We start from the raw sequence: 12,496 nt of genomic DNA on the forward strand, positions 1-12,496 counted from the left end.
TCCTATTGCCTACCGAGAAGAGAGGAAAGAAAACAATCAACATACCCAAGGCCCCTGAATTGAAATACAAGCCATATATCCCATCCTTGCATACAAAAGACCATAATTGCAATCGATAATGAACTAGTTAGTCTAAATAGCTCTTCAATAGGTGGACATTATCTGCTACATCAGTGTTTTAATGTCAAAACATCATAAATCGCATAGCCAAAACTCTGGAAAGAAACCACATGAAATGGCACAACATTGTTACGAGAAGTGGACACTTAAATCCCTGTTTTGCGTAGCTCAGCTGCCCCGTGGGCAAAATGGCACCTATCTCCGAATGTGCAGGACCCTTTGGAGAAGTTCTCACAAAGCTTGGTCTTGAAGTTGCTCCCTGGGGCAGCATGACCTCCATGGCCTCCAATGGCCTTCCCTGGGGCAGCATGACCTCCAGGGCGTCCAATGGCCTTCCCTGGGCCACCAACTGAGCCAATACTAACAATCAGTTCTCTCACCATTGTACTTGCTTGCTTAATTTGTTCAAATGTACCCTCGAGCTCAATGTTTCTAAGGTTTGGATCTGTCTCGTGCTCTCGGATGGCTAGCTTGGCTCCCGTTTGCCGGCTTATCTGCTTGGAATTCACTCCGCCTTTCCCAATGATGGCACCAGCTAGGGAAGCATCCACACTGATCTTGGCAGTAGCTGAGGCACCAAAACTGCCTGCAGGTCCTGGTACAGGTGGCTCTGCTCGAGCAGCAAAGCAGCCAGGAATAGCTCCAATGGCACGAGGATCCTCCTGAGCTTGTATGATAGGTTTGCCAAGCTCCCACTCTCCATGAGCAAAGTGGCATTTGTCATGGTATTTGCAACCTTCTGCGCTGCTGTATTTGTTGCATAGTTTGGTTTTAACAGTAGCTGGAGCTGAACCATTCTGGATCGGCGGCACTACTGCCATTCTGGTGGCAGGACCAGGTGTCAGATTCATCATCTGGGCCACAGCATTATAGCCACCAGGAAAATAGTGAAGAAAGTGGCAATTCTCACCAAATGGACAACCAGCCATGCTGCAGAAAAATGGGAAAATTATATCATAAATCTGCTGGACAAACCATAGTGCAGCATATGGTCAGAAGTCAAATTTCATATGGCAGAAAACCATGGTGCATATAATCGAGAATAAGGAAATTCTAGCAATCAGACTTGATTGGCTCGGTACTGTAATTCTTACCAATATATCAAGGAAAAACCTCCCAGCATTCAAAAGAGAGGAGCTGTATACAGATTTAATAAAAACTAGTGAAAGCAGAAGCTACCACCAGCTCTTCAGCAAGTTTTCTTTAAGACTAATTTAACTGGTAGATTTTATACCGTATTTTGGAATACTGTAATCGCTACTCCACGGTTGTCATATTTGAATAAGTTTCATTGATTTTGGATAAGCAAATGATTTCTACAAAGAAGAACTCTTCGTCCCTCCCAAAATGAAAAAGAAAATTAGAACAATTTTTTTTTTGGGTAATACAACATAACAAGGAGGATTATCAAAGTGTTACAAGAAGATGCCGATACTTTTGCTACTTGTTGCAAGAGCAGAGTCCCAGTAGTTGGTGTAAGAGCAGTCTCACATTGGCTAAAAGATTTTCTGTGAGGATACAATGTAAATCTTGAAAGGCCGATAGCATATGCTTACAAGAGGTATATGTTTACTTTATAGGCAATGAATGATGCCTTAATCACTTACATGTGCATGTGGCTTATAGCTAAGATGACTGATGAGATGATATCACAAAAATACAGACTCCAGAAGGCCTATGGAAAAGATTGATTCCTGCCAATATTGACACTGAAATGGTAAAAAGAACAATGCTTATTGAGACCTAATGTTCCTACTCCAGGAACACAAAATGTCAATTTACTGTTAACTGTCAACAAAGAGCTGCCAGTGTCGATGGCAGGTGTCACATCTGTGAGAGACCCCCATGTTCTCTATTAAACACTATAGACATGATATAGTTAGAAATCTTAGTACCACTAGCAGAAGTGCATGTGGATATATATTTAAATTTCAAATTTTATTACTTGGGTAAGTTGAGACTTGAACCTGAAAAACTTCGTGCATGGCTTCGATTTGCTGCCTATACCACTTGATAAGGAGTCGATTTCTGTTGCAAAACATTAATTACTTTTCTTCAGTTAAACTTTTCTTTGATTCTTACCATTATTAATATACTTAGAATCTTAAGTATATCATACGGACAGCATAAAATTTTAGCGTAAATCAAACATTAGCCATTATAAAAGTTTAATAGCTACAAGCTAGAAAGAACATGTCCACAATATAAACCATACCACCATTCTTATATTGTTCAATAAAACTGTCCCTTTAAAAAATAACAGACAATTACAATTTCCTCTTAACTGTAATCATAGGACTAAACATATAACATAACACCCTATGTTAGCAAACCCAAGGAAAAAGATCCTCATTTTTTGTCGACTAAAACTTTAACATTTTCAAATACTGAGGAAAAAGCTCAATAAAATCCACAAATGTTTGTGTACAATCTTTTTCCTATTGTAATCTATACAAGATCCCGACTTAGCACAAAATTAAATCCACCTCGAATGCATTTCTAGCTGGTATAAGCATAACTGGAAAAATCAATAAAAAGAATAAAAACAAAAAATAGCCGACCCAATCGCAAATGTAAAGTCCAGGGAAGCAAATCAACACTCACCGCAGACAATAGACTACAGAAACGAAGTCACATACAAAAATACTGATACAACAATCGAAAAAGAACCTGGCTTAGATTTCTTAAAACCGCCATGAGCATTGACACCGAATTCAGCTCTGCCTCTCTTGCGAGTGTCCATAGCTCTGAAGCTTACAGATCGAAATTTCAAATCGGACAACACAAAATCCAACCAAAAAACCAAATTTAACACAGGCAAAAAAGAAGTAAAGGCTTAGAGTCTTATCAAAAATAGGAAAATCGACAAACAATCTAAAGGGAAACCCAAATTCCAAAATCTAGCTAGGGTTTTTCTCGGAGCGAGAGAGAGTAAAATGACAGAGGAACTGCGAATATTAGCATACAATTTGGAGAATATGATATTTCTTTTACTGGATATCTCTTTCGCATTAAATATAGTTAAGAAGTTGAGTTGGATTCCGCGCGCGATTTTTCCGATGAATAAGCGGTTGCGATCTCACGTGCTCTTGATGATCAGATCTGCTACGCCACGTGCACGTGTAAATGGGCTTCTAATGGGCCTCCCCTGGCTTTGATTTGGGTAAAATAAATTTTCAGCTAAAGGAGTATTTAATGAGGCCCACTTAGCCCAACTCAAAGGCCCTGCTCTACAAGACCCAAGAAAGGGGTAAAACTGTCATTTAACGAGTGTACGTCTGCCAGAACTGAACTCCCAGTTTTCACTCTCTGAAGTCTGAACGGTACTTCCAAAGCTTCCAACAGTGCAAAACCAGCGTACAAACAAAGAACAACATTGTTTTCATCGAAGCCCACATTTCACACACACATTTACTGCACACCTATTCATAGTACACGGACTTAAACCCCACTAAAAGAGAAGAAAGTGTCACTGTTCATAGAAAAATTTGTTCTTTCTCTCACAAAGCGATTCAAGAAAGGTGAGTTTTCAATCACATTTGAAGATGAACTTGTTTTTGCATTTAATGGGCTTGTAAAATGTCGATTCAGATGAATGGGTTGATCCTTTGTTGGCGGAGCACCTCTGCTTTCTTGGATCTTTTCTTTTGAGTAGTTTTATGAGCAAGATCTTTTGTGGGCTGTCGAGTTTGCTTTGTGTCTTGGGTTGAAATGATTTAATTCTTTGGTTTTTGCTAACTTTTGTATTTAGGCTTGCAAGTTCATGTGGAGGGGAAGATTTTTGTTGTTGTGGGTGTGAGGTTGTGTGGCTTTTCTTGGAGCAAAGGTGATAGTTTGTTTATGAATGTGTTTGTGGGCAGTCGAGTTTGCTCTGTGTCAATTGCAGTGCATGAATGTATTTGTCTTTTCTTTGTGCGGGTAGTTGCATGCCTTAACATGCTAATTATGGTCCACTAAATTGGAGTGTTCATCCATATGATTTATGAGAAAATTGTCATCTTGGCATTGGTGAGAACTATTTGTAACTTTTTGGAGTTGTTGCAGGTAAAAACAGTTATATACAGCTTGTCCTTGTTTTGTTATATAGAGAAGAATACTGAACTACAACTATACTTTTGTTTTTGACATGAAGTTTCATGTCGTATCTATCTTAAATAAGCTGTAGGTATCTTGCTGTTAAATTGTGTGCATAACATTTTTGTCAAAACACCTACGTTCGGTTGGAATTTGTAATGTTAGTTCGAACATCATTGGGTAGAATGTTAACACTTGGTTTCTTAGTGATCAAAACATTAATTATCAGCAGGATGTGAACCATTGTTTCTGCCAGTTTCAATTGTTGTTTGCTTATACTTGGATATCTTATCCGATATTTTCTTGTCATGCTCAAAGATCTGGTGTTGCCTCTTGAAATGTCAGCTGCTTCCTCAAACTCAAATAGGATATGGCTGCAATAACAAGTCCTGGCACACAAATTGTAGCACCAAAGTCTTGTATTCCTGCATCTCATGGATTTTCCAGATCAAGAATCACATACTTTGGCAACAAAAAGAAAGGCTCGTCTTGGACAAAGCTCAGGAGCTTGTCTTTCATGTCAGCTACACAGTCATTTTCCAAAACCTATGGCTCCAAGTTGTTAAAATCTCAAAGGCATGTAATAAAAGCAGTGGCAGGAGAAGGTGATAAGCAGCCTTTGCCAGGATTACCCATTGATTTGAGAGGTTGAGCCTCCTGTTTTCTGCATTCACTGTTCTCCTTTTTTTCTAATGCCCATTGATGTAGTTATTGTGGACTTCTTCGATGTAACTTGCAATCTTCTTTTTCTTAAATCTATGCACAAACATTATTCAAAAGTTTTGTTCCCATTAGTCACATGCCAGTCTTCATTTGTACCCATTAACCATATAGATGGATTTATTGCTCACAGCTGATTGCAATTCTGCACCTATTCAAATAAAAATGGGAAGGTTTCCAGATCATGATTATGGACTTTACAAATATATGTTTTTCTATATACAGGCAAGAGGGCATTTATTGCTGGTATAGCTGATGATAATGGTTATGGATGGGCAATAGCAAAGTCTCTTGCAGCTGCTGGTGCTGAAATTCTCGTTGGTACATGGGTGCCTGTATGTACACAATCTTTATGTCTCTCTGTATGAGAATCAATTTAACCATCGGCAGTTATATTCTTTTCCTAATGACAATGGTATCTTCCAGGCACTAAATATTTTTGAGACAAGCCTACGTCGTGGAAAGTTTGATGAATCACGAGTGTAAGTAGTCGGTGATTTATATGAGCCAACTGTAGTTTTATTACTTTGCTTTTTCTGTGGATCACTAGTTTGGAACTTTTAAATTGTAGGTTGCCAGATGGTTCTTTGATGGAAATTACCAGAGTCTACCCATTGGATGCCGTCTATGACTCTCTTGGGGATGTTCCTGAAGATGTAAGAAAACTTTACTGGTACTTCTGAAGCTACTTTTCTTCTTTCTGATAATTAATTTGTTCTATGATGCAGGTCAAAACAAATAAACGTTATTCCGGGTCTTCAAATTGGACTGTGAAGGTCTTACGTTCTAATCTTCTCCATCTTTCTTTCTTTGTCTTATTTTCCATAATTCTTTCATCAGAGTTTGAGCAGGGTATGGCCTATTATTGCATTTACCTTGTAAATTTTTCGCCTGAACAGCCAAAGAAAGCGGCAATGAGTTTGACTGACATCAATTATTATCCAATTAATCTCTATAAAATGATTCTAATGATACTGAAAGACGCTTTATTCTTGCAGGAAGTTGCTGAATCAGTGAAACAGGATTTTGGCAGTATCGATATTCTTGTGCACTCACTTGCCAATGGTCCAGAGGTATTTGCTTGGGCTTTTCTCTCTTCTTCTGTCATTGTGGTTTTTTTTTGAGAAATCACCATTTCCTTTAATTGTTTGATACTATCTGTAGGTTAGTAAGCCTCTTCTGGAGACATCCAGAAATGGTTATCTAGCAGCTGTCTCTGCATCAAGTTATTCTTTTGTTTCTCTTCTCAGGCATTTCCTTCCCATCATGAATCCAGGTATCTTGCATCTTTTACCATCTTGCTTGGAGTTTTTCACGATAAAAAAACTTGACTTAATATTCCACCGTAAAGCTTTGTTTATTGGTTCTTTGTCTCTGTTACTCAGGCGGTGCTACAATTTCTCTGACATACATTGCATCAGAGAAAATCATACCAGGGTACTTTCTCTTTAATATCAAACAAAATCTGATCTCACCTGCCCTTTTGGAATTACCTTGTCTTTTTGTTGCAGATATGGTGGTGGCATGAGTTCCGCAAAGTCTGCTCTGGAGAGTGATACAAGGGTGAGTCGAATTTACGATGCATCTTATGTTCATGTTCTTGTATTACTGTGATGTCTTATGTAATATATCCTCTTGTTTAAGGTGCTAGCTTTTGAAGCTGGAAGAAGACACAACATTAGAGTTAACACCATATCTGCAGGTACTTCACACCATACTGTTTGCTAACTTTTAAGATGTAAAAATGATTTGCAAAAACAAAGTGGAAAATATTTATCAGTTAATGCACATGCAAACTATATGATACATACTAGACTGTATCCCATATGTCCACCCTACTGAAGGCCTTCATGTCTAGTGATTGGATGGATAATTCTCTTTTGCAAATAATGTCGAATGATTTACCTTAGTGAAGCTAATATCTATTCCTTTTGTAATTATGAATTGTCTTACTCCAGGCCCATTGAGGAGTCGTGCTGCAAAAGCTATTGGTTTTATAGATATGATGATCGATTATTCACTGGAGAATGCACCCTTGCAGAAGGAACTAACAGCTGGTGAGTCACCTTGATGCTCTGTTCCCTTATTTGTTCTATAATTGAACTTTTTAGAAACTTCAAGGTCTTATCATTGGTACCAGTAAACATGGCTGCACAAGTTGCTATAATTTGAATAACTCCTGGCTTCCAGTGCATGGTTTGTGAGTGTGTTTATCCTTGCAGACAATTTGTCTTAATACTAACCCTGAAAAATAAATGAAACAGATGAGGTTGGCAATGCTGCTGCTTTTCTGGCATCCCCATTGGCTTCAGCCATCACTGGTGCTGTCGTTTATGTGGACAATGGTCTTAATGCAATGGGAGTTGGGGTTGATAGCCCAGTATTCCGGGATCTTGATATTCCAAAAGCCAACAAAAGCTAGTGCTACTAGTCAGTAGTTTCACATTCACTGAAGTCATTGGGAAATTTTGGTATAGGAATAAGGTTGGGCTTGTAATTTCTCATGGTCTGCAGTATTCTTAGAGAAAAGGTCAATTAAGAATAGTCATTTTGACCGGAAAACTTGCTTCTTTTCTAGGAACATTTCGATGGTTGCAGCAAATGTTGTACTGCAACTTTATTATAAACCCTGTCCACCTAATTGACTGTTGTAAGCTGTTTGCATTTACTACTTGGCTTACATTTGTAAGGCTGTAAGGAAGATTTCTAGTCTTCTTGCTTGCTTCTTTGTTTTAGGCCCAAGACGTGGATTTGATTTTATGTGCACAAACATACCCACACTGCAAAAGAGAAGTCAGAAGTTGAGAATCACAAAAACAGCTACTTGGTTTTATCATGAATTTTCCCTCTACTTTGCAGCATGACAAGTATTGGGAACTGCTACTGCATTTTCTTTTGGTCCTGACCAGATCAGTGCCAACTTAAGCTACAAGCTAACTACAACTGCACAAAATTCTGAAGTACAGACAAAGTTCAGGAGATACAGAACATAAATGCCAAATTATATACATCGGCTCTAATAAATCAGACTAAGTGATGTTAACCTCTCAAGTTAATTCTTCAACAAAGGAAGGATTGGCTTACAAATACACTAAACCTAGAATTTCACAAAGTACAAATGGCGGTTTTATCCTCTCATCTTAAGCTGGCAACAGCCTGAACAAGCAGAAAGCCTTTTAAACTAAAGGTCGATAGCATGCTCTTTAGTTGACAGGGAAAGAGTTAGAGAGCTGACGGGTCATGCGGAAATTTTAGATTTCCATGTAGGAACCACATTAGCCATGTCATCCAACAGAATGGGCAGCAATGAGTTCATCTACATCAGGATCCAAGCCACATCACTGTTTCACCTTAGTTTTCTTTTCCCCTTCCGTATCGCAGCAGTCCTAGCGGCAGCTGCATCACCACTTTCAGGAGAATCCTCAACTACGGCCTGTTCCTGCATAACCAAACCTCGGTTCCTGCACAATTTCCTTATAGGTGTTGTAGGTACTACTGCTTGATCTTCGGGCTCTGAATCTGGTTGAGCATTATGTGCTTCATTCACCTCAATTCTATGCGGCATTAGTTCCTCTCCAACCACAACAGAAGTCAACATTAACTGCAAGTTAACATTATCCAGGAATTCATAAGATGAATTACAGTTACAATGGTACAAATTTCTCAATGAAGGTGTATATAATTTTGATGCGCATAAACCCACAATATCATCATCCACAACCAAATAAAGGAAAGATCTTTTTATTTGTAACTCTGGTGCCCAGTGAATGACCACATCTAGGGAAATAAACATAGGACAGATGCATCTAACCATCATGAATGTGTGAAAGGAAGACCTATAAATAGAACTTCCAAGTTAAAATAAAATACCACAAACAACATAATTGATGGCTCGAGAAGATTGAATATATAGGTCAAGAGACATGTAACGTTCCAAAAACTTCCAACAGTGATAATAATGAGAGACACTTCAAGTGGCTAAAGGAAAACTTTCTGTATAACTCAAGTACCTTCCAGTCACTAAAGTCGAATCGGAATATGAAATGGGTGTAAGTGGCCTCCCCAGATAGAATTGCATTGGCACTAGGAGCATTCCTTGGGGCTGAGAGAGGTAGTGATTTAAGTTTAGAAGTTGAAAGGACCGTAGATAAGGGAAAAAGATTAGGAAATAAGATGGATCAACTACTTCACTTGCAAAGAGATACTTACAAACTAAATGACATCCAGATTCGTCTATGGATATCTCAGCACGACCATCTTTTATTAGAAAAGATAGAGCAAATAAATTTTCCACTGTCTGTGCAAATGATTTCCGATTTAATATTAGATTTTCAAGCTTGACCTTGCGGTTCCTCCTCAGAATATCAAACATAGTGGCCATATTCTTATCAGTGTCTGTCTTTTCCTGATTAGCAGTTTCATCAAGCTGCAACATGAAAACAAAAGGAAGAACGGTCAGTTTCAAAGATCAACACATCACATTTGGGGAAAAAATTCCACACATAGCAACAACATAGATTTCTGAAGCAGAACGGAAAAACTCTCATGTGATCCGATGGTTCAATATCACATTTTCTATTACTTTCCCTCCTATGAAGAGTACGTAAGCAATTAGAGAACTATCGGCAAGCATGTTTTATTGTAAAACTGTATGCATACTTTATCTCAAACACATGCTGTCATTATGAATATAAGGCCCTAGTCTGAATTACAAGGACAGTGCATCAGTTATTTCTGTTGAATGACTCAAGAACCAAAATTTAGCTCCACTTTCATTCGCCTAAGGATCAAACATGAATCACTACCAATTTTCCAAACATAGACAGAATTATTTTACCTCTTCTGGGCGGGCATTTTCTGTTGGCTTCACACGCTTTTTATGAACTACATTCTTACGCTGCTTGAGTTCAGTGTTCATAGGCCCAACCCTGACGGGCACAATGACGATAAATAAGTCTGATATCCTGTCAAATTTCAAGAGAGAGAGAAGAAGAAGAAAAATGAGGAAGGGTACAATTGATGATTACATCGTACAACAACCAGGAGAACTCCTGAAAACATGAGAGACCACTTGTCCAATGTCTTTCCAGCGTATCAAACTCCGAGCCTCATCTTGGCTACTGCTTGGTCCACCTAGTTGCCCAAAATCCCTAAGAAGACAACTCACAAAATCTGATGGGGTCACACCTTCATTGTTATATGCTTTGACAGAGGTCACCAATGTGTTTGTAATGTCAAACAGGGCTTCAGCATCTGCTACCTGTTCCCGAGGCTTTTGCACTGAATAATAAAGCAAAATCTAAGTCAAGACATGCACTGGAAATAGAGGAGAAAATTGTTGTTCAATCACTTAATAGGAAGAATGAAGACAGAACAATGTATGTCCAGTAAACCAACCACCAACCATTTCAGTACACTGAGATAAGTATATTTTCCTTTGCATAAATGTTATAAGGATAGATAACTAATGAGCAATCAAATTCAAATCCAGTTTCATGATTTTTTTTTGTTGTTGATGGCATTCATAGCACAAGTATGACAAACCATCTCTATGTGGGAACACCAGAACACCTTCACATACATCACATTCTTCACAATAAGACCACATTATTGAAAAAAAAAAGAGAACTGCCAACTCTACCTAGCTGATGCAAGCTATCCACTTCTTCAATCATTGATTTGAACTTATCTGAATCAACCTGTGATATATCATCTCTCTCATCTGCACCAAGGAAATAAATACATCATAAGAATATATCATTTATCTCTAGAAACAAAATTTATTGACATGACATATCCATTTATCATTTACTCATTGATGCAAAAATGCAAACTTCACAAGAGAAATTCCTTCCAAAATCTCATAATACATTCTAAAAACAGTAAAAGCAGCATGCCACGCTTACAAATAACAATATAGGTCATCATCGAATCAGTTGCAGGATGAATTATGAACCAGCCTACCAGCAGTGTGCAACTCAAGACATACTGCTAAAAGCTTGTTCAGTATTCATTTGTTATCTAATCAAACAAACTTGAATAAATTTCTCAGTTGTTGATTTCAGGAACTTCCCACAAGCCCACCTCCACATAATAGAAAACAATAAAACACATAGAGAAGTACCAATGAACACTAGCTTCACTCAACTACATTCATTAGGGAATAATGCAAAAAATTAAAATAATTAAAAACGAAGCTCAACATAAGAATCAAACGGAAGTGGAAAATTGCGTTAATGCATCACAACCCAATTCACTAACACTACACCACGGGCTGCGAAATAGAAAAACAAAATAAGAAGAGAGAAGTTCAAAGCTAAAGATTTACTGCTAAGGTAACAGCTATTACACAACCAAAATCCGAACAACCATGACATCGTTATCTTGACCAAAAACCGCAGAACTACAAATTCAAGAAAATCGAACTGTACCAAAACTTAAGAACTAAAACTAACTCAATTACCGGTAATCCGATTCTTAAATCTGAGGTATTTCGACCGAAGAACCCTGCGCTCGACAGCACTGTCCTCAACTCTGCTGCCATCTGTTGTACCTTGAGCTTCATTGATGTTCTGCGCACGGCTTCGAGAAACCCGACTGCTAGCGTTAATTATCTCCTTTTTTACCGTTCGAACCATCGCTTATCCTCCAATTACTCATACAATTAGGGCTAAAAATTCAGAAATTTTTTGAAATGGGTAAAAAGGAATCGTAGAAACAGAATCAAAACCCTAAGTTGATGCTAAAAGTTTTTCTACAAAGCAGGAGTAGAGCGACAGTGCAAAACAGAAAATTGAAGTGTGGGAGGGAGTTTAGAACGAGGAGGGTTTCTTTCTTTCTTCAGTGTTTGAAAGTTTCGAACGCGCTCTCTTCAGCTCTTACTTTCCTCTCTCCCAAACTATTTTGAACCTTTATTTGAATAATAATAAACAATGAGAAGTAAATCTACTTTGTATAATTAGAAATGGGCGGAGTGAGAAGTTTTGTTACTATTTAATGGGCCCAAGCCCACTTTTTCATGAGATACATCTCTATGTCTGCTGGTCCAATTTAGTGGCCCAAAGTGACCAATACATTCTCTTTCAAATAAATAGATCTCCCCGTTAGTTAAAATTCATCAAATTTATTAATATTATTAAAAAATTTGAAAAAAACTAATATTAACTTTAATTAACTTATTGCAGGTCAAACAAAATTTTCTGACGAACAACTACTATAAGGGCGAAGGTATACTTCATCGCATGGATTAGCATTTAAAGATGTATAAAAATATTTCAATAAAAAAAATGTATTTAACTCGCAATAAATCATTAATAATTAATGGAGAATAAATTTAATTTTCATTCAATTTTTTACTAATATCATAGATGAGGTGAATTTTAATTAACAAAAGAATTAATTTGTACACAAAAATAAATATTAGAAGTACCCAATACAATTTCTAAATTATTTATAATTTATGTATAATTATATGAAACCTAAAAAAAAATACGGTGTATTTATCCCTGTAATTTTACATTGGAATAGGCTTTTCTTCTTTTCAAGTCCTGGACCGTTTAGTAACACTCCCTTTTCAGGCATA

General features: G+C 37.6%; 3 protein-coding genes across 6 annotated transcripts; 1 reads left to right on the forward strand and 2 right to left on the reverse strand.

Moving 5' to 3' along the window:
* Positions 1-24: 24 nt before the first annotated feature.
* On the reverse strand, positions 25-3,114 carry LOC105159688 (zinc finger CCCH domain-containing protein 14). 2 transcript variants are annotated; one of them, XM_088879298.1, is made up of 3 exons: positions 2,791-3,114; positions 2,088-2,148; positions 25-1,050 (listed from the first exon to the last, which is right to left on the reverse strand). In XM_088879298.1, exons 1-3 carry the CDS (start codon positions 2,861-2,863, stop codon positions 267-269), a joined length of 918 nt encoding a protein of 305 aa, XP_088735424.1. In that variant the 5' UTR covers positions 2,864-3,114; the 3' UTR covers positions 25-266. The 2 variants fall into 2 exon arrangements, with proteins under 2 accessions (XP_088735424.1, XP_088735425.1); XM_088879299.1 differs by lacking the exon at positions 2,088-2,148 and having other exon boundaries at positions 2,791-3,112.
* A 298-nt stretch (positions 3,115-3,412) lies between these two features.
* Positions 3,413-7,617, forward strand: LOC105159689 (enoyl-[acyl-carrier-protein] reductase [NADH] 1, chloroplastic). Of its 3 annotated transcripts, XM_011076848.3 has the most exons (14): positions 3,413-3,641; positions 3,872-3,946; positions 4,540-4,841; positions 5,140-5,249; positions 5,341-5,396; positions 5,486-5,570; positions 5,643-5,690; positions 5,913-5,987; positions 6,079-6,190; positions 6,300-6,351; positions 6,426-6,477; positions 6,559-6,616; positions 6,873-6,971; positions 7,179-7,617. In XM_011076848.3, exons 3-14 carry the CDS (start codon positions 4,565-4,567, stop codon positions 7,334-7,336), a joined length of 1,182 nt encoding a protein of 393 aa, XP_011075150.1. In that variant the 5' UTR covers positions 3,413-3,641; positions 3,872-3,946; positions 4,540-4,564; the 3' UTR covers positions 7,337-7,617. The 3 variants fall into 3 exon arrangements, with proteins under 3 accessions (XP_011075150.1, XP_011075151.1, XP_011075148.1); XM_011076849.3 differs by lacking the exon at positions 3,872-3,946 and having other exon boundaries at positions 3,414-3,641; positions 4,513-4,841; XM_011076846.3 differs by lacking the exon at positions 3,872-3,946 and having other exon boundaries at positions 3,414-3,641.
* A 218-nt stretch (positions 7,618-7,835) lies between these two features.
* Positions 7,836-11,839, reverse strand: LOC105159691 (non-structural maintenance of chromosomes element 4 homolog A). The gene is made up of 7 exons (XM_088879796.1): positions 11,378-11,839; positions 10,556-10,636; positions 9,942-10,194; positions 9,752-9,842; positions 9,124-9,340; positions 8,925-9,016; positions 7,836-8,515 (listed from the first exon to the last, which is right to left on the reverse strand). The coding sequence occupies exons 1-7, from the start codon at positions 11,550-11,552 to the stop codon at positions 8,261-8,263; spliced, it is 1,164 nt and encodes a 387-aa protein (XP_088735922.1). The 5' UTR covers positions 11,553-11,839; the 3' UTR covers positions 7,836-8,260.
* Between the last annotated feature and the right edge of the window lie 657 nt (positions 11,840-12,496).

The sequence above is a fragment of the Sesamum indicum genome, linkage group LG4 (assembly GCF_026168435.1).
Source record: "Sesamum indicum cultivar Baizhima isolate 11 linkage group LG4, ASM2616843v1, whole genome shotgun sequence".
NCBI classification, from domain to species: domain Eukaryota; kingdom Viridiplantae; phylum Streptophyta; class Magnoliopsida; order Lamiales; family Pedaliaceae; genus Sesamum; species Sesamum indicum.

Coding starts and splice junctions, on each gene's coding strand:
- LOC105159688 (XM_088879298.1), bottom strand. CDS start 2,863: ATGGACACTCGCAAGAGAGGCAGAGCTGAATTCGGTGTCAATGCTCAT. Junction 2,149..2,790: donor TTTTAAGAAATCTAAGCCAG/GTTCTTTTTCGA, acceptor GTTTTGCAACAG/AAATCGACTCCTTATCAAGT. Junction 1,051..2,087: donor CCATGCACGAAGTTTTTCAG/GTTCAAGTCTCA, acceptor ATTTTTCTGCAG/CATGGCTGGTTGTCCATTTG.
- LOC105159689 (XM_011076848.3), top strand. CDS start 4,565: ATGGCTGCAATAACAAGTCCTGGCACACAAATTGTAGCACCAAAGTCT. Junction 5,250..5,340: donor TCGTTGGTACATGGGTGCCT/GTATGTACACAA, acceptor GGTATCTTCCAG/GCACTAAATATTTTTGAGAC. Junction 5,691..5,912: donor CTTCAAATTGGACTGTGAAG/GTCTTACGTTCT, acceptor TTATTCTTGCAG/GAAGTTGCTGAATCAGTGAA.
- LOC105159691 (XM_088879796.1), bottom strand. CDS start 11,552: ATGGTTCGAACGGTAAAAAAGGAGATAATTAACGCTAGCAGTCGGGTT. Junction 9,843..9,941: donor TCTCCTGGTTGTTGTACGAT/GTAATCATCAAT, acceptor TGTGCCCGTCAG/GGTTGGGCCTATGAACACTG. Junction 9,017..9,123: donor ATCTGGATGTCATTTAGTTT/GTAAGTATCTCT, acceptor TACCTCTCTCAG/CCCCAAGGAATGCTCCTAGT.